At 37.6% G+C, this 23892-nt stretch overlaps 1 protein-coding gene across 4 annotated transcripts in view; it reads right to left on the minus strand.

The window, feature by feature from the left end:
- Positions 1 to 282: 282 nt before the first annotated feature.
- Positions 283 to 23892, minus strand: part of CDK13 (cyclin dependent kinase 13) — a 44685-nt gene continuing 21075 nt past the window's right edge. The window contains exons 6-14 of one of the 4 annotated variants that reach the window (XM_058806294.1): positions 19071 to 19260; positions 16474 to 16530; positions 13642 to 13743; positions 13446 to 13523; positions 11247 to 11363; positions 10188 to 10319; positions 7783 to 7934; positions 4288 to 4848; positions 283 to 3207 (exon numbers count right to left, since the gene is read on the minus strand). In XM_058806294.1, coding sequence (XP_058662277.1) covers positions 2351 to 3207; positions 4288 to 4848; positions 7783 to 7934; positions 10188 to 10319; positions 11247 to 11363; positions 13446 to 13523; positions 13642 to 13743; positions 16474 to 16530; positions 19071 to 19260 — 2246 coding nt within the window. In that variant the 3' untranslated portion in view covers positions 283 to 2350. Of the gene's footprint in view, positions 3208 to 4287; positions 4849 to 7728; positions 7935 to 10187; positions 10320 to 11246; positions 11364 to 13445; positions 13524 to 13641; positions 13744 to 16473; positions 16531 to 19070; positions 19261 to 23892 lie in introns of all 4 variants that reach the window. The other 3 variants (XM_058806314.1, XM_058806285.1, XM_058806305.1) reach the window with 3 other exon arrangements.

The following is a 23892-nucleotide window of genomic DNA, read 5'->3' on the forward strand; positions in this document are numbered from 1 at the left end:
AAAGGGAAGGTAGGAGACACAACTTCTTCCTTGTATTTTTGTATTGGAAGTAAACTAATTTAGTTCTCTGAGATCTACTTTCCATTTGAACTTACCTGTGTTTTCAGCCTACTACTGCCTGCAGTTACACTTCAAGTGCAGGTGGGTAACCTCTGACTGCACATCTTTAGCGAAACTAAGTGCATATAAGCTTTGAAAGCTTGATTCTAGGAAAAAAAAAAAAAAACAACAAAACAAAACAAAAAAAAAAACCAAAAAAAACAAAAAAAAAAGCAATCTGTGTATATATTTGTGAGTCTGGGTTTTTTTAAGATTAGTAAACAAAGAGCCTTAGCCAACACTGTCCGTATCTAAATGACACTGATGGTTTTTGTCTTTAAAATTTTACTAGCAGAAAAATGCTATGGGGATGTCCTTACTCAAGGAAAAAATATGGTCCAGTGCACTGTCAATCCCATGAAGCTTTTGCCTTTCTTAAGCACAGGCTATTCAGGTTGTAAGTATTTGTTTCTGACCTGGCCACTTTAAAATTGGTCCTGGCCACTTTTATTTCAGATGGCAGGATTTTCTACTGTGTCTAGTGGAGGCAACTGCCAGAATAAGGGACAGTGTAAGCAGCAGGACTCTCTCCATTCCTCATCTGCCAGATCCTCAAACACTATACAGACTTAGTGAAGGGAGTTTCTCCATGCTCTACAGTGTGGGAATTAGCCATAAATGAGTCAGGATTTTCAACTGAAACTAAACACCAAGAGCTTTGGCTTCGATCCTGAAAATCCAAAAAGTCATTGACAAGACATTTGTAATAGTGTAAGTAGAAATTTTACTTTTTAAAAAGTAGTTTTTAAACACTCAGTTACATAAAGTACCGATTTGTCAACTGGATAATCAGTTGGAAAATAGTTTCCAATATGGGCTTCAAGACATCCTTTTACGTACAGGCAAAACATAACCATACCTCCTCTCTGCAGGAGAGACTACTTGTTGTCAGAGGAAACAACAAAAAAAACATGCTGGAAGTTGCAATTAGTATGAGGAGTGGCTCTTGGTAAGAGTTTTAACTATAATAATCCTAGTTGTTCCGAGACACTCAATTCCAATATTAAAATGTTCTGTGGATAGCAGATATAAAATCAATTAATTGGCACAATCACAAGTTTACAGCAAATTACAACTAGTGTCAGACATTTTGCCATTGCTTTAAATACTGGTCATTTTTCCTTTGGTTACTTCCTACAATGCAGTACTTGGGGTAAAAAGACAAACAGTGTCAGCTTTTCACACAAAGTAAAGAAATTACTGCTGTTGACATTTAAGAGAAAAAAAACTATTTCATCACGTGGTAAGGACATATAAAGTATAGTTCATTTGGCAGAGGAACTAAAACACTTAATACAACTCCAACAGGGAGCTGAGGAAAAACTACACTCTTCATTCTTCTCCTCACTTTCAACGTTTCTCATGAAGTTCAATTTGGAAATTACAGTTTTATCTAGGTAAAATCAGGTCTCTAAGTAACTGGCCCATGTAAAGTAAACACCACAAGATTATGACCTGCTTGAGTTTCTTCTTATTATCTGAATTCTCTTTTTAATTACCTAGGTTTAGGCATTATGTTCATAGCAACCTATGAAGTACTTCCAAATTTTTGCAGACCTTAAGCTTACATGTTAAGGCACTTACCATTCAAGTAAAACAGTTTTTATATAAACAAGCGTGGGAGATGGAGAGAACATTTTACCAGAACACCCTTTTCCTTTTTCTTGGAAAAAAAAAAAAAAAAGTTGACCAAATATTTATAAAATTTTGCATCAAGAGAAAGGTTGTGTTTTATTATCTGAAATGAGCACGAAGTACACCTTCCACAATAACACTGAAAGCAGTGCAAAGACTGACAGTGACCTTTGACTATAAGTAGTTCTGTAAAAAGAAAAATACCAAATAAATCAGTGCCCTGCTTTGATTGTTGTAAAATTTCATTCTTTTTACATAAAAGTTGGTCCAAACTTACAAAAAAAGCACAAATGTGCATAGTTCAGAAGATCTGAAAGAGTGCCATAAAAAGCTGATGTCCCTAAATTTAGCATCCACTTAAAACTGCCAAAATACAAAATAAAAGTCAGAACTAGAGTTTGTGAACATGTACAATCAAGTCATCTAGTTTTTAGACAGCATGAGTTGTAAGCATTTTTTAATTTTTTCTACTGTATGCAAGACCCTTTTCCACATAAAAATAAAGCTGTTGAATTAACATTATTCAAGTCTGTTGAATTGCTGCTTTAAATTGCAGCTAGGGGAGAAAAAGAAGTTTTTCCAGATAAAAATGATGTGCCTGAGGAAAAACAGATACTCAATATGGTAATCCTCTGCCTCGCCCTCTCACTGTAGATGTGCTAATGTGTCCCCTGAATGCTTGGGAATAGCCAGGTCCTTGGGCAGGAGAAGTCCAAGTCTGTCCATGCATATGGCTGATGCCAGCGGGATTTTCCTGTAAATTACTTCCATAGCTATAGTTGTGCATCTTTGTGGACAAAGAGTGTGCACTCTCTGGCCCTGTGGAAGCATCACTGCTGCTCCCCAAAACCGGGATTGGGCCGTGGCTGTATTCAAACCTATGGTCTTTATCTCCACTGAACAGCATGGGGCCAGCATTGAGGTAAATGTCTCTGTAACCAGTTACTGAGCTGGGAAAGGATTCTGGAAAGGCTGATGGAGGAGGGGCAGCACCAGAGTGAGATGAAGCAGTACTGTAGTTATCCAAAGACTGAATATCTGAGTTTCCAAGGAAACTCCTCCTTTCTATTACCCCTGATGGTCCACTTCCTATTCCATCGCTAGTGCTGTAACAGGCAGATGAGAAGGACGACGATCCAAAGTTATCCTTGTAGTCTGGGCCTGTTACATAGGAGTCTCTAGCCTGATAATCCACACTCGCTGGTACTGGCTCCTCCGTTGTGGCCTGAGCTTGATGCTGAGCCAGCAGCTGCAGAAGAGCTGCTTTCACTCCCGCATGAGGATCTGTTCCTGAAGAGTTACTTATAGGCAACTGCTGATTCTCTGTCCGATAATCAAGGTCTTCATCGGTGAGCGGCGGAGGCTCCGGTGGCTCGGGAGGACGCTGGTCCGGAGGCAAGATCCGAGGGCGCTCCTGCTCGGGTGTTTGGTTCAGGAGCCTCAGCTCAGACTGCCTAACCAAATCCTCTTGACCTAAGAAGATGAAAAAGAAAGCTCTGGAATAAAAGTATACAAATAATAGGACCAGAAAGAAAAGGACTCCTTCCTCGAAAAACATAGAGGTCTGTTAACTTCAATTTTAATGAATTTATTAGCTAAATTTGTCAATAATTATATTGACTATCTTGGACAAAATTTGCCAACAGCTCATTTGGCTCAGGAGCATGATGCAGGTTGCTCCTTAGAGATTACCAAGCAGTCAGTTAAAGAAAAACAGCACAAGTTCCTTAAAAAAAACCCCACAGCAAAAGCCAACAACCAGGACAAAACGCAAGCAACACAAACACTAAAAATTCAAAGGAGGATCAAGATTCACAGATAAGGATAGAAGTCTCACAGGACAAAGGGCCACCCTATCAAAGAGCAGCAAAACTCAAGGTATAAAATAAACACAAACAAAAAAGCACACCTCTCAAAAAACCCCCCAAAACCCTCCAGGAACAGCCCCCAAAGCACTTCAGAGTATTTCTTTCAGCAGCTTTAAACACCACAAAACAATGTAAAATAACCTGAATTTGCCAGCCAAAAATACGAACAGAGCTCTAAACTGTGAGAGGACTACAGAAGCCACTACGATACCTCAATGGAAACCTTTAGCCATGTGTGTGTGACAGTTAAAGGTAACCACTGAATTTGACACTAAAGAACTGCTCTAGTCAGCATTAGAATCCAAATTAAAATACTGTCTCATGAAAATAAGTTTTACCTAAACACACAGCCAAAACTGGCAAATTACATCTATGCATCTGCTAGAAAAGACTGTCTTCACCACCACACTCACCACTAAGAAAACCCCAACCCCTACAACAATGATCAAAGTTTCATCTCTAATACTTGTGCACCTCTCAGTTTAGCTATTGCTTGCTCTGTCTGCATGGCACCTGTTAGACTAAAAGACAAATTCTCTGATCCTGACGTAAAATTTGACCAAATCAATTTAATCTCCTATATTCACACAGATTCATATGGCAAACATGTTAACTCTCTACTCCCACACTATTACATCTCCAGTGCTCCAGGTATTTGCTGGTTAGCAATAAAGGCCTTCAGTACCTGCAGACACATATAATGACTTCATCAGATGTGGGTAGCCAGGTGCCGGAGATTCCACGTCGTCCCGGCTGACAGACACAGGAGTGGCGGGCTCTGGAGGCTGTCTGAGTTGTAATGACATTTCATTTCCTGATCCATTTTCCTTCTCCTCCAACACAAAATCTTTTTGTTTTGTTTGCTGAGCCTTTATTAACTGAGACAACAGAACAGCAAATGCACTCTGCACAGCTGCCTGGGCAGCATCAGTGTCCAGTTTGGGCTGACCCAGCTGAGCAGGTGGCACGGGGGGCTGTGTGACCATCGGCTGTTTTAGAGGCTCCTGCTCTGGAGGTGGTGGCGGAGGTGGCGGCGGCTGCTGCTGCTGTTCTGACTGTTTTTCACCTGCTGACAAAATTCCAGCAGGAAGATTTATTTTATTTAGTTGCTGTTGAGTCTCCGGGTTTACCTTAATATTCAATACTTGGGCAAACTGTGCCAAACTAACACTTGTTTTAGACTGTAGCAGGTTTAGCAGGATTGCCACTTCATTCTGGTTTAACTGCTGTCCAGTGCTTGTTTTTGCTAAAGACAAAAAAGGTGTTTTTAAGTATTATTTAGAACTGGCATATTTGAGAAACTCAAAAGAAGACTAATCTAGCATAGCTGACACGACTGGCAAAGCATGGGTTTGGACAACACAGAAATGGAATACTTCTACATGTTAACTGTCTTTGGGGAGTATCTATAGGAAATGGAACAGTAAGATCCACCATAACCAACGTGACTTCCATGAGGTGCAGGCACACATTTACACAGATGGAAAAACACCAAGCTAGAGCTCAATATTCCACAACATAACTAAGCTGGGGCTTAAGGCCACCTGCTTCAGGCAGCTATTAGACTTCCAATCCTCATAAAATTTCCTATCTTTGATATATCACAACCTTTTGATAAAAAGTAGCCACCTGCAAAATCCATTTCCAGTCATATTCCAGCCCATTCTAATTCAGCATTTGGGTTTTAACACCTGCCCACCTGGCTCTACGTGGCCTAGGAGCTTACAGTATAAGTGCAAAAGGCAGTGCTAACTTTGAGGGAGAAGCCAACCACTCAGTAGCAAGAAACGTGGTAATACACAGTTAATTCAATTAAATGGAGTTTGCCACAAGTAAGAGCAGATTACGATGATGCAGGGGAATATGAATAAAGAAGTTTGAATATCAAAGTTTGAAAATAATTTTTCAGCTTCAAACACCCATTGTGGTGAAACAGCATGGATTGCAACATGCCCTATGAGCAAATGATTTAGAGAAGAAAGCAGCCAAAAATTAGAAAATGAGTGTGTGAGCAGGCTGGCTGAGCTCTGAATTTTTCTTAACCCAGGTCAGCACATTCAGTCCCTTTCTATCCTTGCCATTGTGCTATCTTAGCAATATATTAATTCATGGCAGATTAGAAGCCATACATGACACACAAAAGTATTAAGTATATGCCTTGCAAGTTTTAAGAACAGCACAGCTGGAAAATGCTGCAAAGCCCACAACCCACAACTCTACTTGTGGATGTGCACCAGGATACAAGCACTTGGAACTGACTTAAGAAGAATCCAGGGACCTCAAAATTGTTTTGTATCTATATTAATATAATCCATCTTCTATTTGGCAATACAAAAAAATAAATCACATTTTCTTATGCCTTATGCTGACTCTCACTCAGATGTTGTGATTAATTGAAGATTTTGTTACATCTGAGGATAGTATACTCAACATTAAAAACTTCTCTCAGACCCTCAGTGGAAATTCATCAGAAAAATGTTAAACAGGGAAACTAATCTACCTATTCCATACTCTTTGGTTAGCTTTAAGTTCATTCCGACAGGAAACTCTATTCTGGGAAATCTGTCATAACAAAATTATTGAGTCTGAAGAGCTCCTGTTAAACTGCAAAATGCAATATCCAGGGGTCCCACTCATCAATCAGAACATCAGCAATTGATACAATGTCTTTTTAACCTCTCCTTTTGGGGTGCTTAGAAACAAATGCAAGAGTTTTGGCTAAAGTATGTACTTGGTCATGGAGTTACATAATTTGTCTTATTAATAATATTATCTAAGGTGCATTACACTTTCAGAAGTGTTTTGTTTAATAACGAAATGCCTCTATGCACCACTGAAAATTAAATTGTCTTCTTTTCTACCTAGACATATTTTTCTGTGTACATATGGGTAAACAGCAATATAGGTTAGAATGATTCCTCGTCTATTTGCTTTGGGTTTTTTTGCATAGTCAGTATTAATGACTAATAGTAGTCTCTCATCAAGCTGTTATGTCATAAAAGCACAAAGAAATTAACTGTCCTTTGGACTCTTTAAACTTCTAATATAGTTTCATTGATGGGAGAAAAAGTTACAGAAAGTCGTTCTTGAAAGTGCTACCAGAAGTTTAGCCTAAGCATACGGATTAGCAGAATCTTGCAGCTGGTTTACAGTGAGAAACCAGATGAATGGAGCAAGAGGCAATAAACTGCAATAAAATATGATCAAAATAACTACTTTCAATGTATCTTTGCACAGAATATTTGGAGCTCTGCTCTACTGTTAAATTAAGGGTTGATTCAAGATGGTTAGTATACAGAATTGTCAGCTGCTAAGAATGCATAAACTCTGTATTTTAGCTGAACTCCTCTATCACTGCCACAGGATTTAGGCTTACTTTGCACAATCAAAAATGGTCTAACATTTAACTTACAGGTATCCATTTGGTGTTGTTACTCTTTGCATTTCTACATATTTTTAAGAACTATCACTTAACTGCTGAGTATCTCAAATGCTCTCCATATGGAACCACTACTTTGTTATATTTGTAAAACTTGTCTCAAGCAAGATACTTTGTTAAAGTTTCAGAATTACTGGCAGTGCAATTCACAGAGGCAGACACTTCATGTTATACCAACTTCTCGGGGGGTGGGTTTGGTGGTTTTTTTGTTGCTATTTTTTTTTTTTTTTACAACTTGATTTAGCCCCAACAACCTGGAAAGCTCAAGACTAACATAACATGCAGATGGAATCTGTTCCAATTTAAATGATAATTGTTCTAAACCCTGCCTTCTGATCAGTTTATCAATTCAAATAAAGCTCATCCAATCTATGGAGACTGTGAGAAACTTTGAACAGCCACTGGCTTGTGGAATTATCAAAGAATCATAGATGAGCAAGAGCTAAAATCCCCTCAAAATACAGAGCAAGCAAGTTAGTTGCTCTGACCAGGCTGAAAAGTTAGATAAAATTGGAAAGGAACACTTACATTTCCAAAAGCAAAGGCAAATATTTTGTAACAAAGATTAAACTTACAACTCCTCCCTCAAGAATCCAGGAGACGCCAATACTCTGTAAATAACATCTAAAATTTCTAGAGGTGCAATCCAAGTAGTAGGTAATTATAAGAACTGAAAATATTACTGACCAAGTGCTACACTAGAGCTGCCCTGAGTTTTGAGTTGGGAAGAAGTTTGCATGCCTTGTGGGGTGTTGGTTCTGCTCTCATCCATGCCTAGAGACAGATCCTTCCTAGGGACTTTAGCTGCTGTAGAGTCATCAGTCATGCCCATCTGCTTCTGTCTTCTGCGTTTCTTACTCCACAGCTCATGGCAATCCTGCCACAAAGGAAGGCTGCAAAGAATGATGAAGGTAATCAGTTTTATTCCTATATTTAATTCTTGTTTTAATCATACTGGTAAAAACACTTTAATTATACATAACGTAACTTCTGAAACCCAGAAATACATCAGGAAACATTCAAAAGCCAGCAAATTCTCAGACCTGCTTTTTCTGGCTGAAAACTATTTACTGAGTGCCTCTTTCAGAAGCATATGTCCTTCTGGCAGAAAAGGGGAAAAAGTATCTTAAAATGAGAATTATTTTCCTAATTATTTGTGTAATTCAAAACTTCAAAATCAATGCTGCACAGTTGCTATGAAATATACAACTTGCATACTACCAAGTAACTAAGTTATTAATATGAAAGCAATTTTTTCAGGGTCCTTCTGTCTGCTTATAAAAGTACTGCTGAGTCATTAGGTCACATATTCGTCCATAGTAACAGACATGGCTATCTAGTATTTATAGTGTATAGCTCAGGCAACCAAGAAGGTAGGGAGAAAAAAGGAAAAAGTTGCAGAAATAAGTTGCACAAATAAATATCACTTGACACTACCAAAGCTGGGATACCAAGAACAACAAGGGGATATCCTATATAAGACATATGAACGCAGAAGCAAAGTTCTGCTAAGAAACTTATCTGCCACCAATTCTGGCCTTCCATTATAGCTCCCTGCAGGCATCTCAATTCTGATTTCCTGAGGAACACAAAGACCCACAGAAATACTGAGATGGGCAGTAAAAATAATGGCTTATGTTTTCCTATTACATATGAACTGTCTTAGCAGATCTGTCACCCAGAAACATGGAAAAATTAGCTGACAAATGCCAAGAGACACTGGAAAGGCAATTATGACAACTGCTTCCTTTATTCTCTCCCTCCGCCTGCCAAATATTTCTGAAAGACAACTGGAAGTAAGAACTCATTGTGAGAAGTATCCTATGGTCCTTCCAATCTGCATGTCACTTTCTCTGGATGAACAGCAGCTCCTTCCCAAAACAGAACTTCAGTCTCTCAAGAGAACAGTCAACACCTTCCTGTGGTGTGCCAGAAATGAGTGTGGTTCCTCCTAATTTTTAAAAGGACGCCAGAGACTAGTTTGTTTTGAATTTCCATATATCAGCTTCTAGAATGGATCCATTCTAGATGGACGCATGGGAAGAAAAGATGATCTTCTTATTCACTTACTTTAAAATGCCCATAAGCAACATGCTGTACAAGTGGTTTTGAAACTTCAGCAAACAGCTTGAGATTGCTGATTTCTGATTTTTACACAGTGATATAGTCATATTCAGGCAATGAAACCTCTTTGGCTCATGTTTCAGAACATTAGTAACGTTTGCCCAGAGAGCAAAACAACAAACACCATCTGGACACAATCCATGTGCTCTAGGATGACCCTGCTTGAGCACAGAAACTGGACCAGATGACCCACTGTGGTCTCCGCCCACCTCACCTATTCTGTGATTCTGTACAACAATTTTGCGTATATAACAGGTAAGTCTACAAAGAATTTTAATAAAATCCTTAGATGAAAAAATCCTTAGATAAAAAGAAGTCAGCACAGGCTGCCTTGAAGGCTCAGTTTACTCAAACAATATCATGGATTCTGTGTTCTGACAGCTATACTGAGGAAAGAATGAGACCTGCAGATTCTCTAGTTCCTTTTCATTGTTTTCCTCAGGACATGCTTCATTATGATTTGTACTGATTAAATGATGGCAAAGACACTCCAAAAATCCTACAGAACATTGTAATACACTTCCTCTAGAGAAACTGAAGGAACAACCCTGCACAATTTCACTTTTCCTGCCTGTAAAACCAAGGCTCTCATCTGGTTCATGAAACAATTTATTGTATTTCACTTTAACTCTCAGGTACCTGTGCAGAACTCTATACCCACTGTCATTCTATCATCAAAGACAGCAATTCAGATTCATGAAGGATCTCAAAATCCCTGGAAAAAGTAGACACTGATAAACTGAAATAACAGGGAAATCATGCTTTTTAAATTAGAAACATTCATAGAAGAGTATTTTCTTTAAAGGTAGTAACTCAACTAGTTCTAGGAATGACAAAGCAACTCTGTTATCTATTGAGTCACTTAGCTACACAAGCATTTTACTACAGAATGACCTTTCAACAACTGCATGTCAACATTTCTGCCACGATCTCCTTTACTGAACCACAACGAACTTATTGAAACAGGTGCATGTTCACACTGCCCAGAGGTCAGTACCATTACACCAGTGGAAATTACTTACTCTGGAGGAGGCATTTTAGATGGTTCCACATCTCGCAGAAACTCACACTGAAGAGCTTGTTCAGCTGTGCAGCGCTTACTGGGATCCAGGGCAAGCATATAATCGAATAAATCTAATGCAGCTGGTGGGATGCTACGAAAGTGCAAAACAGAGGAAAGCGTCACATCTTTATTTTGTATCACACACATCTGTGAAAAATTTTAGTAAACACATCCCTTCCAAGATGATCAGTAAGTCCTCAGGTAACTTAAATACTAACAAAACACACCCACAACCTGAGCTTGATAGCAAGAGTTTGCAGAAATACACTTGACCTTTTACTACCTGTGCTATTATATAACCCAAGCTTTCTTCACCTTGTGCTGTTTCATTGCTTGAAACCTTGTACTTACAAAAAAACACACCCACATTTTAAAGCTAAGACTGTATTTTTACGTTTTGAAATTTACCACCAGACTTTCACTTGATTCACAGACAATAATTCTATTGCTTCAAAGATATTAGTCTCATTAGTATGAACAGGATGATGCATTTCTCTTGAAACCCACTGCACCTGAAGGAGGGGAACAACCCCCTTAAAATAAGCTAACAGCTGTTTTCCATACCTTTCACTTGTGATATATGCACAAAACTAGTCCAATGGTAGTACTTTAGAACACATGGTTCAGGTAACTCCTCTGTGTTGAATGAGTTTATGACATAAAAGACTAATGTTAACCAGACTACATATTTAGCTGTAGCCAGTTTTACCAATAAAAAACAAGTAAGTATTCTGAGCTGTTTTCTGGACAGGGCAACAAGCAGGTGTACCAAATAAGTATTTCCTTAGGTGAAAGCTGACAGGTGGTTGAAATTTTAGGGCCTTCTTTCCTCTTCTTGATGCTCCTATTAAATAAGGTTTAATACAAGCTCTGTGGGTATCATGGGAAGGACAAGAACCTAAAGCCAGTTTTCTTTACACTTGATCTATGCTCGTTCTCCGGAAAATACTGAAGTTCATAAAGTCTCTGGGAAAACTTAATGGTATTACAGTTGACTAAACTAATTCTTCATCCTTACAAAGCAAACTCTTCCCTCAGTTTTCGACGATACTGCTTCTTTGGTTTCATTGTGTTGAAGTAAGCTAATTTTATAACATCAGGCCACACTGCTGGACAAGGACTTCCGCAAATTCGGCTGTACCAAAAAGAAAGGAGAAAAGGGTATGAGATCCAAAGCCACAAGTGAGCACAGCTGGAATTTTTGTTCTTGCAAGTACAGTGAAAACAAGAATGATTTTTAATTTTCATGTTCAGGTTATTTTTAGCTAAAATTTCTCCACTGTCAAATGCCCAACACCATTAAATAATGGTGAATTGTCTACAAAGGGTGATCACCCCACACGGACTAAATTTACTGGTTTTGCCTCAGTCCAGCCCAAACATCCTCTACACCAATGTTTACCAAAATGTAACCAACTACATCTGAAGAGTTCTCCAGGTATCTGACTAGAAAAACTGGATAGCTCACATTTAGAGTAACTTTTATGTCCTTAGCTCCCAATGTCACTGAAGAAAGATATACCAAATAGCTGAAAAAGCAGTTTTCACTGAGAATTTATTTAATGCTGAAGACATAAGGGAAAAAAATCAAATAATCAAGTAAGTCCTAAAGGCATAAACCACTATACAGAGAAAATCTCTATTTTTTACTTCAGTTATGAGTTTTATGCCTCAAGCCTCGTCTACCTCCAGAAATGGAGCTGCCAATACTCTTATGCCCCACATTCCATCCCCATCCTTTTTTCCAATAGCTAAGTACAAATTGATCAACACCACACTTCTGAGCAAAAGAACTAATACGGTGTTTCCATAAATGCAGGGTTTCAAAATCTCATGCAGACAGTCATAAAAGGACACTTTGCAAATACTTTTCCCTAGTTTAGCCCTCCTTTTCATAACATTTAAATGGTTAGTTTAAGAGACCTAATGATTTATGCCCCAAGTGCTATACAAGTCAATCTGACTTTACACTGGTTGGTGTACATAATTTTCAGGAGGGAGAATAAAAATAATAAGAATCTCCTATCAGAATGTACTTCACCTCTATCTTTGATAAATTTTGATAAGATAAATGTAGAATTTTTGGCTGCAACACAATCACAGCAGAGATGTTCATAAAACTGATATGCTCAAACAGCAAAAAATGCATAGCATCAGTGAAGACAAGAAATGAGCTACAAACAGAAGCTTCCAGCAGGAGGACATCACAAAGTTTTAGGTTTGTACTAGAGGTAAAATACAAAGAAAAACCTTGAATTACTCATTCTCATGTGCTTCAATGCCATCTAGTGCTCAAAAACAAAAATTTCCAAACTCATGAGTTTAATTCTTCTTACGCCAAAACCGACCACTGATCTGCTCTGCACCAGCTAAAACCTTCATTTATTAAGGTCAGCAAATAACACATTACACAGAAGCATGCTACTGTTCAATCTATTTTGAAAAGCATGTCAGTATATAACTTTGTAATATTTTTAGTAAGTTAATCTGACCATTTACTGTTCACTTTCTGTAAGTTCTGTAGGACTCGCCGCCTTGTCCCCTTATTTCTAGGAAGATGACCTCTCCTCATTTATAATGTCAATTATGATATCAGAGTCAAGAGCAGATTTTGCTTGCTGAATAAAGGGAAAGAAAAAGATGTTCTGGTTCCGCTAAATTAAATACTTATCAGTCTATGATTTATTGAGAACAAGGAAAGAAACAGAATTTTTATGTCTACCAAATGTCTGGCAGTTTTTAAAGGAACAGAAACATTCCCATAAAAGTAATAAAGCTAAGGTGTGTACATGGTAGACTTGAAACAAGAAGAACTCATGGCTAGCAGCATGCCAAAAACCTGTTCCTCCCAAATCCCACTTGTCCTTATTACTGTCCACGTCCTCATTCCGATTTGCGACAAGTAAGTTGCAACATCATCTTAAAAATTACAGGCATTTTGATTACTCTCCCTTTACAATTTCAGTAATAGGCAACTCCAGCTACTCTACAAAATCCCATCTTATTGGTCAGTGGTACATTGCTAAGACCACAGAACACTCACAAAAAGTCCTTCATGTCTGTGCTGAAGTCACTTGTGTTAAATGCCCCTCAAAACCTCTCACATCTCACTCGGGGCAGTAACTGACCACTTGCAAGTATTCGCAGTGCATTATCTCAGAACACTAAGAAACCTGTCCATTTATGAGGCATCTATGTAGCAGTGCTTGCTAGTTACCTTATGAGTTCCAGTTGAGCAAGTTCTTGATTTGCTTGAAATATTGGCTTTTTTGTAAAAAGTTCACCCAGGATACAGCTGTAAAACAGTTTTGCAAAATTCCCATCATTACGGCTTTCAGGACACAATGACAGAAACTTTAAAATTTATTTCTGGCTTGTTTTTATCCTTGCTAGGCTTCTATCCAAACTCTTACCCACAGCTCCAGACATCAATAGCTGGTGTGTATCTTTCTTCCCCAAGGAGAAGTTCAGGAGGCCGATACCATAATGTAATAACTTTGTTGGTATATGGTCGGCTGTTGGAAGGAGGAAAAATAGAGAATTATCATTTTAGTACGATCACACTTCTAAAGAAATGATACCTTAAGGACCTTACGTCTGCGATGCTGTTCAAGAACAGTACAACCTTCCACTCTCTTTTTTAGTCCAGCAAAGCTGTAACTGCACAAAAGAAACACAACTACCTGATGAAGGCTACAAACAGTCAGATTGAAGATATAAATAATAACCACACAGCCACGTTGATGCTATGTGAATAGTGTATCTCCATTATTACTCAGAAAGCAATGCTGTATATTTATTACATTGCTAGTCATTTCAGGAGCAGGACTCAGATAAAATCAGTAACTTTCATGCACCTATTGGCTATTACCAAACTAAATATAGGACCTCTACATGCACTTTAAAAAGAAGGAAAAAAAAAAAAAAAAAACACTTTTCCCTCTTTAAGTATGAACAAAAGAGATAAAAGCCTTTTTCTGGAACTGTATCATTCCAATTTTGATTCCAAAGCCTAGAATGCTTCTAGTGTCTTCCTATATTTCACAACATCTTTAATTCTCCACAGGTCTAACCAGAAATTTTGGTCCTTTCCGTCCTCCCACTAAAGCAAAGATTTCTACTAATGCAGACACACATTATTATTTTTTTTTTGTGCACAGACTGAACTACAGAATCAACAGTTCAAAATAGAAAGCAGAAAATATGTTTGATGTTGGTTTTGTTTCAACCAGGGTGCTTTAAAAGTGATTCCAGAATTCTTTCAGTTTTCTTCAGTTTTTCACTAGGTGAAACTTTTTTTTCAGTTACCAACATGAGGTAACTCCAAACAGAAAGAGTAACAATAAGTATGAACAACCACAGAATGAAGCCTAACAAGCTCTTATAGCATTCTCAGTAGTACGGGTATCACTTCTGTAAAATCATCCGAGTCCTTCTTTCATTAAGGCACATAACTCCAATTCCTTTTTAAAAGGTAGCACGATTTCGGAAACAATTCCATCATTTATCATATTTATCTCTGAAGCAAACATTCCCTTTGAAATGTTTACATGGTATGTACTATCTCTACAGATACATTGCTCATATGTATTAGTATATGGTAGTTTTTATTTGAACACTTGTCTTGTCATGCAATCTGTCATACCTCCTACTCCAAACACGTTAAATCTACCAGAATAACATTTAAAGGAGCCCAACTACAACAACCCAATAGGAATGTACTTAAATTTTTACTTCCTCCCCATTATGCCCCTACTAAGTTCTGTACCCTTTCAAACAGTATTAAATTCTAAACAACAGTAAACCAAATGCAAAGTACATGAATTAAAAACCAGCAGCTATTATACACTTGTTGATATACATTAATTATATCTGTTACTGCAGGTCAGAAGGAAAACGAGTGACAAAAGAATTGCCGAAAATCTACTGAGATTCTAATTATTCTCCTATGTTCAATGGGCGATTCTATTACCCAGCTTAATTAAATTTTAATCTTGGTGTCATTTATGCATAATGGCATAATAATGTTGCTGTTTCATGTACAGTAAAATGGGTTATTGGCATTATAAGGACACCGGACATTATAAGGACACATTAATCCTTAATGAACAGTGAGTTTTACAAAGAAAATTTAAATTAATTTAAAAACAGACATTAAAAAAACCCAAGCAAAACATAGTAAATCAGAGGGAAGAAACCCATTAGGCCAGTTTGGTGCATGTTAAACAAGAAGGTAGGATAACATCCTTTTATTATTAATTACATCCAAACAAAAAAATAATTAGCTGGCAGATGCTTAAGATTATTTCACTTTCTATTACACTCAACAGTTTTCATAACTGTACTTAAGCATATTTTCCTGAAATAAGAGTCCTGAGACAATAGCTCAGTGAAACTAATGCTAACACATTTATCAACAACATAAGAGCTGTGCAGAAAACAATAAACCCATAAAGCTACTGCTATGGATATTATTTCTTAAATTAGACATGCAGAAATCAAAGTAAGGTCAGGTATCCAAACATCTCTGTATCTAACCACCTCATGGACATATTACTGTAGTGAACATTCAGCCTGGATTTTGAAATGTCAGTTCCACATGACAAATGCTACATTACAAAGTAAATACTGAAGTTCCTAATCATAAAAAAAACTGTGCACCTGTTTCCTGGAGTATGAGCATAACGAAGCCAAGAACAACAGAAGCACAAGTCACAAGAACTTTCAGAATAACTTTTATTTAAACTTGTATCTCTGTTTCCAGCAGATTCAACAGCACTGACTACCTAAAGAATACAATGAACCTCTTGAAATGTAAAGGTAAATCTTACACAAAAGTAATGGTTAGTAATGCTTATTGAAGAGGAGCTGTATGATACTTTGTGCCAGCCAAAAAAAACCAAAACATTTCCCTAAATAACATCTTGGGCATACCAACAGAAGAAATGTACCTCAGGTTTACAGGACCAGAAACTTAGGAGTGTAAGTTAATTTCCAATCACTATATGGCCATTCTCTACCATTATTTACCCAGAACACCTGGAAAAGCAATACACCCGCACAAAGAGACTTTGGTGGTTTTATGCTGTATAAGACAACATGTATTTCTTTCACTTTCCTAAGCAATTACTTGTATTACAGTACAGCAACATTTCCTCTAAACAAAACAGTCTTCTGTCCCTCATAATAGTTAAGCAAAAAGATTAAACTTCTGAATGCTTTTTCACAGTGTAATTGTATCTTACCTTTCTTCTGAGTTGTACAGCCGAGCAAGCCCAAAATCAGCGAGCTTTATCTGCCCTCTGGTGGAAAAAGCAAAGAATTATTTAGTGGTTAATCCTGTTAAGCTTTCTTCCCCCAAAATCAGGTAAAGTTTAAGACTGAAACAGCAGTGATCTTCACCAAACCACATTAATGATGAGGCAATGCTCTGCTATCTCTGCACCTCTTCAGTAAACAGTATGCTAACTCACTGAATAGGAAAGACAAGTGAGCAAAATTGGGTATGCTTATCAAACGGCATTTACATTGTAGGATGATAGTAAAAATTTACGTCTATACCATAAAATATTCCAGTCAGTAACTCTGCAGGAAAAAACTGAGGGAAGAAACTGCTGTTTTCTCAGGCCTTATTGCTAGCATGAGCACTTGTACAACAAACAATTATCAGCAGTCATACTTCCTTCTAGGAAGCCATCAAAGTCCTGTTCTGTGCTTGTACATTTTAAATACAGCCTTTATATCAGGGTGACTGACCAGATAAGGGCTTCTATTTTTATCAGCAACCAACTTGCTGAATAACATAACCCCTAACCCATTCCTGAGGTTTTCCACATATGAGGGGAAGAGTAGAAGATACAGAGCTCCTGCCTGTCCATTCCAACAGCTAAAAGGCACTGCTCTATGACCAGAAACTCCCACTACTTGTAACGTCTGGATGATTCAAACAGAAAGCTACCTGCAAGCTTCTCTAAATGAATGTTGCATTGTTATATGTGGTTTTTCTTTTCTGTACTGATAAACTTTAATAACTCCCATCACTTTCAAATACATGCTATTTAATCAAATTATGGCAAGATTTGCTGCTAGTATGACAATTTTGTGGTAACAGCATGTACATAACCGTTTTGTGATGATACCGTGTACAGGTTATAGTTTCCATCCACTTTCCTCCTCAGACCTTCAGACCTTTACTCTTCTTGTAGAACACCCATAAACAAAGAAATGTTCCCTTTTTACATGCTTATTTCTGAGAATGTATTTGCAGAAGATTATTTGTATTTGCTCAAAAATTTGTTGAAGTTGCCTATGTAGAAGATACATAATCCACATGTTTGGACTCAGGCTGTAGCTAGTAATAGGATTTTTGAAACACTGGCTTAAAAAATCATTCAGATCTACTACCATGTTTTTCTGCTGCTGGTGGAAAAACCTAAGGATGCTCAGACACTGTTCTGGGGGGGAAAACCCAACTCTACAACCTGGATTGGAGAACACAGTAAAAGAACAAGTTCCTCCTCTACCATAAGGCACTCTTCTCCACTTTAAGGTTACACCCAGCTTCTGAGTTCCCAAAGGTGCACACAGAAACACTAATGGAGATCAGCAGATAATAGGAATAAGTGTGTGGGCACAGTGAGTAATGGGGAGGAACATGTACATCTGTTTAAGAATCTGTATCTCAATCTGCAGAAGCATACAGATTTCAAAGCAGTCAAGTGTTAGTTGACTGCTAAGGGAAAAAGGAGGACGAAATAGCAAATTTAATTTGGAGAAAGCTGGGAGAAAACTAGGCCTATCAAAATAGACCCTTGATCAAATTTGCCCAGTATTTAATCTCCAACAGCAGCAGTAGATTTTTAGGAAGAACATGTGAACCCATTCCCTTTGGGGCTCATCTTCCTCATACTTAATCACTACCCACAATCATTGTGTTAAGGATGCTAAAACAGGGATCCCTGTCCAGCCCCATCAGCATGTGTTAATGATATTATCCTTGAATGTATGTCATCTTTTTTGGAGACTCCTGACACTACCCACAAAACTTCCTGTGACAACAAATCCCAGAAGCTGACTACCTACTCTTTTTTCTTAACTATACCCTTTTTTGCTGCTATAAACCTGGCTCTAATTTTGCTCCCTGGCTTTAGTACTCCAGGTTATGACGCACAACAGCTGGTAATGAAGTCATCCATTATTCTCACACTAGCTTTTTATTTGTTACTGATGCTGCACACTGAAAACACCACACTTACTAATATGATTTGCAATTACCATGTGTTAAGGTAGTAAGAAACAAATTATTCTCCCAGTTTGATGATGGCAATAGCTGCAAGTTAAGGCATGTTTGAACATGCCTAATCAAATACTCTTTGAAAGCACTATCCTGACTGATGGGCTGGTTCTTCATGACAGTTCTGAGGTCCTTGTCGAGGACCCAGCCTAGCCACACTGCGATCTTGAAAGGAGATGGCAGAAAGAATACACTTCAAACACTTACATCCTACAATTCTGCATTAATATATTTAAACTCAGATAATATATTTAAACTCAGATAATTTAAATATTTAAACTCAGATAATTTTCCCTCCATACTCTGACTCAGCAGGATTAAAACTGAATCTTTTTTAACACAGATTAACTTTAATACACAGCTGCAAGTTCCCATGTTAAGTAGGCGCATTACTGAATTAGTATTTTGCAACAGATTTTAAAGAAATTAGGCAACTTGGAAAATAAGTTTTGCTAATGACTCCAATCAGGTGAACTGCAAAGACTGAAATAACGATTTAAAGATGTTAACATACAATTTTTGTTACATACTTTTAAGTAATAACCATACCTATTATTTAGTAGAATATTTGAACATTTGATATCTCTGTGCAAAAAGTTCTTCTTGTGGCAATAGGCCAAGCCCTCCATCAGCTGTCTCATAAAAGATTTAATATGATTTTCATTAAAATGAACCAAACCAGATTCCAGCAGTCCCATCAAGTCATGGTCCATATATTCAAATACCAGGTAAAATGCACCTACAAAAAGAAAGGAAAAGGGTAGGAGAAACAGACAGAAAAACTGATTTAACAGCAGTCCAAATAATTGCTGTTGCCTACTTTTTGAAATCAGAAGCATTTTTCTTACAACTACTTAGATTTTCTGCAGTATTTATAGCTGTATCTCACGTCCAATGAAATATAGGTCTTTAAAAAGTTTTAATAAATTGCTGTTCTATATAAACGGTTATACTAGTCAAACATTTGTGAAAAGAAAAATAACGTTACCACATGGTGCTTTAGTCTAGATAAACATGTGCTCTCCCTATGGCTCTCAATCTCCATCCATTTTATTTCAAGAAAAAATAACTGTGTTAATATTACCTATGAAAAGTTTGGAGAGGAAATCTAGAAACAAAATCTGTACAAGCATTATTGTGCATTATTGTTCATCTGTCATGACTCAGCGATGAAATTTTTTAAAGATTTCCATGCAACTGGGTCAGAAATAAGCTGGCCTTTCTCAAACTAGAAATACCTATAAGACAGGATAAAATGAGAAAGCAGAACTCACCTACTAGTAACAGCAGCTCTGCAAAGACAGACTTCATATTTTAAGTTGCCGCATGCATATATTCAACACAAGAGAATCTGGTCTTATCTCACATTGGCCTGCATAGTTCTATCACTAAAGCCATTAAAGCCAAGGCTCTTTGATATGTACAAGCACTCTTCAAGAGGAAAAGTGTTGAGTGACTCAGAATTAGCAATAACCAATCTCCAATACAACCACTCCCTGCACAATCTACTTTTAGTACTTCATTCTTTCCCTTCTTCACCCTGGGACACAGAACAATGCAGCCCCTGCAGAGTGAAGTAAGCAATGCAGAAACCAGATTCAAGTGGGTCTGTCTACCTTGCATTTCCAAAACCTCCTTAAATAAAACTTCCACTACAAATAGTTTCTATCCAACAAGAACTCATTACATATTGTTGTTCCTAAAAAAGTTAAACTCAGAAACTAGTGAAAGTCTTGGAGCAATAATGAGAATTCAGCTTGATAGAAGCAGTACACATACACAGCCATACTCTAATGAACTGACTCCTTTTCTTGTTTAGTAGCTGAAAAGGGAAAAAAGAATGCTAGGTCCATCTGCGATTCAGGAAGAAGATTACTCATATGCTAAGGGTTAAACTTGTAACAATGATTAGCGTATATCAGCTAAGGCACAGGCCATTGCATACCTCGTTGGTTTTGACTTAGGTCTTTTTGTCCTGTTGCATATTATACAGAGAAAGAAAAAAATACTCATTATAAAATACCCCTGCAGAGGGGGTGAAACAGGAGGTGAATCAAGCAAGTGCAACACAATCCCACTCACTTCACAAGGAGAGAGGGAAGTATTAAAGTCTATAAAAGCATAGAAAATCTGCTGTGTTACTATTTGCATAACTGAGTTCACCAATCCAGTTCACCAGTTAACATGGAAAAGCACAGAGGCTCCTAATCTTGGTATTTTCAAATTAGATAGCTGGCAATCTGCTGTTAGATCTACTTCAGCAATGACTGAAATATGAGCCATGACATATTTTTAAACGCCTCAAAACAAAACACCTGATATTAGTACTGCAGTATAAGAAAAACCTAGATATGCCCTTCAGAGGATGTTGGCTCAACAAAACTGAATGAACACCAATGAATCTTGGTACCTTCTTGCTCTGGAGTACAAGGGAAAGTTAACTCTGCCCTGGCAGCTGGCTGCATGTGTGTATATGACAAGGAGAAAGATTGACTGTAGAACTGTTTAGTGAGACCAGCTGATCAGAGACCTCTTGTTTATATGCAAAGCAGGATCCATGCCTTGAGCAACTTCCTGCTCTGTCACTAACTCCCAGGACTTTTTCACTGCTATTTATGCACTATAACCAGCAATCACAACTGGTACCCTCATGCAAGAAGGACAATAGAGAAGATTCATAAACAAAGTAGTGTAGTACCTGTGAGGTGACACCTCATTATTTACATTCTCTGCAATTCATATTAGAAAACATACACTAAAACAGGATAAATGCTACATATTCCTTCCTTATGAGATCAAGAGCAAATGCAGAGATTCATTACACTTGTGCATTCTTGCCTATTTCCTAACTACACGTTACTAAAATTTGTTTTAAAACTGGTAAAATCTTCATTTAGCGTGAGAAAATATGAAAATTAGTCTATTAACCTTGGCAATCTTACCATTCAAGCCTGATTTTCAGTAGTATTCAAGCTATCAAGCAAACTGAAGTGGAACTCCTGTTAATTTATTCCTAGACAAACATGGTGCCCTTTTCTGACAGAGATCTGTAGTTTCTGCCAACAAAATCCTTACATTATTCCACCTGGTAATTTCAAATTCTTATCGCTTTTTATCACACTGGGGGATTTGATCCTCCATAAAAGGGAAAGTAGCTTTCAGGAAGAAGGAAACAGTCATGGAAGACACCACAAATGAACTATGCACAGACAGAAGTCTGCTTACTATAGCTTAGTCCAAGTTCAAGTTCACAGCATACTTCAGTTCTATCAAAACAAATGCCACACAAATATCCATTTCTCAAAAAAGGAAATCACAGCAGAAAAAAATAATAGTTACTTCTTTTATGAGGGCAAAACATTTGTAACTTGGAGGTTACATTTTAAAATGATGGTTTGCTTGATGCCAGCTTCGCCCAGTTCTTATTTTCTGAAGCAGTGCCATAAAAACACCTAAAGCACTCTCACAGTAAAGTGCATGCAATTCAAATGAGCTCAGAATTACTTACTTGACTTTAAAGCTCCTCATCTTGCTGCTCTTGTGTTAGAGACCTGCACTTCCCAGCTGTGGGGTGGGAGAAAGCCTAGTCCATTTCCACACGCTGCAACAAAGCACTAACAGAAGGGCTGTGTCCTGGGCAGCCCATTTCTTTCACTAACACCATGAAGCTCATCTACTCTCCTTCATCTACTGAAATAATCAGAAACCCTAATGTTACTACATGTTGACAAAGCAGCAGCTCTGTCAGTATCCCTATTTCTGAATATGGGATAAGAGAGAGCAGCTGAATCTATTAAGGAGGTACACAATAAATACAGGAGATACACATGGATGAAAATAATCTTCACCTTACTCCTTTTGATTGCCCTTGGAAAAATAAAATGCACCTTTCTGACCATTTTGTCAGTTAAGACTGATGGGGTTCAGCAAGTGAGATATCAATTTAGACTAATTAAAGGATTAACACATCTCCTCCTCTTGGTCATGTGTTTCAGTTCATGGAGATCTAACAAAAGCAGTGTCCTAACACAAAATAAGTTCGGGTCTAATGCAGTAAAGGTTTGCATACAAGAAAGCTAACTCAACAAAACATGGCACTAATGATCTGAAAAAAACCAGTGGATTTTCTGAGAGGCCAAAAAATACTAACAAAACATGCTTTGCGTTTTTGTGACACAGGCAGGCTCTGGATTTCTTTGGAGTGTCTTCAAACCACACAGATCCAACAAAACAGGACACCATTTGTTCCCAAAGACACAAGTACTTCGGACTGGGAGGGGAGGGTGGTGATGCAGGGGAGAATGACCCAAAAGCCCCCATAGATTATGGCTTTTAAACAAGCTTTTTCCAAACGTAATTCAGAGGAAAGGTGTTCAGTGTTTCTCAAAATATCTGATCAGACAGAGATCTGAGGACCCAGGAGAACAGAAAGGCCTTATTACACGCAAATTTAAATTCAATTCTAGTATAAATGCATTACAATAGTATCTTGAAATACAGAAATGCTTTAAAGAAACTCCAGTATTCCTGCCTAGTTCAATGCATAGTGCGTACAATGCTAAGCTGTGAAACATGTTTTCAACATTTGTTCTGTACTCCGTTCTCAAAATGAAACTCCAGCAGATTTTAATATTGCTACAAAGCCTCCTCCAGCTTCTTCTATGTAATACATAGATTATTCTTACTGTTGACTGATTAAATATAATAAAATTACATGTACTGTTTTATTTCCTTAGCATTTCTCTTCCAGTACTCATGATATACTATTCCAAGAGTTTTATGCAGGATTTTATCAACCACAACCTGAAAACTAAAGAAGAAATTGCCCACCAACTCCTTAAAGTTCCTTACACTTAAATTCCTTAAAGTTCCTTCAAGAGACAATTGTCCTTTTGTTCGACCTAGGTTTTATTAATCTATTTTCTGATTGCCAGAACAACAAATATGGCCATAGCTGCTGAATTAATCCCTTAAGACTTAAGAAAACATTGTTGCTATACTACTTTTTTACATTTTCACCCAATATTAAGTTTCTATTTAATGACAGTGTTATTCTCCCCTTTCAAGTTCAACTGCATTTTCCTCTTGCAGGAACTCCACATATGTTCTGAAACATTTGTGGTTTGTATCCAAGAACATACAGAAGCCCTGGGAGTAAATACTCTCCTTGTTTTATCACGTAATACAGGGAAATAAGAAAAAAAACCCGAAACAACTAAACCAAAACCAAAAACATAAAGCAGACAAACAAAAATCTTTGATTAAAAATTAGAAATTTTTCTCCTTTTGAAATGGAACAAGTTAAAAAGTCACACAATTAGGTCTGCGCTTATTCCAGACCAAAGCCCCATACTGCACACACAAATAGGAA

The sequence above is a fragment of the Ammospiza caudacuta genome, chromosome 1 (assembly GCF_027887145.1).
Source record: "Ammospiza caudacuta isolate bAmmCau1 chromosome 1, bAmmCau1.pri, whole genome shotgun sequence".
NCBI lineage: Eukaryota > Metazoa > Chordata > Aves > Passeriformes > Passerellidae > Ammospiza > Ammospiza caudacuta.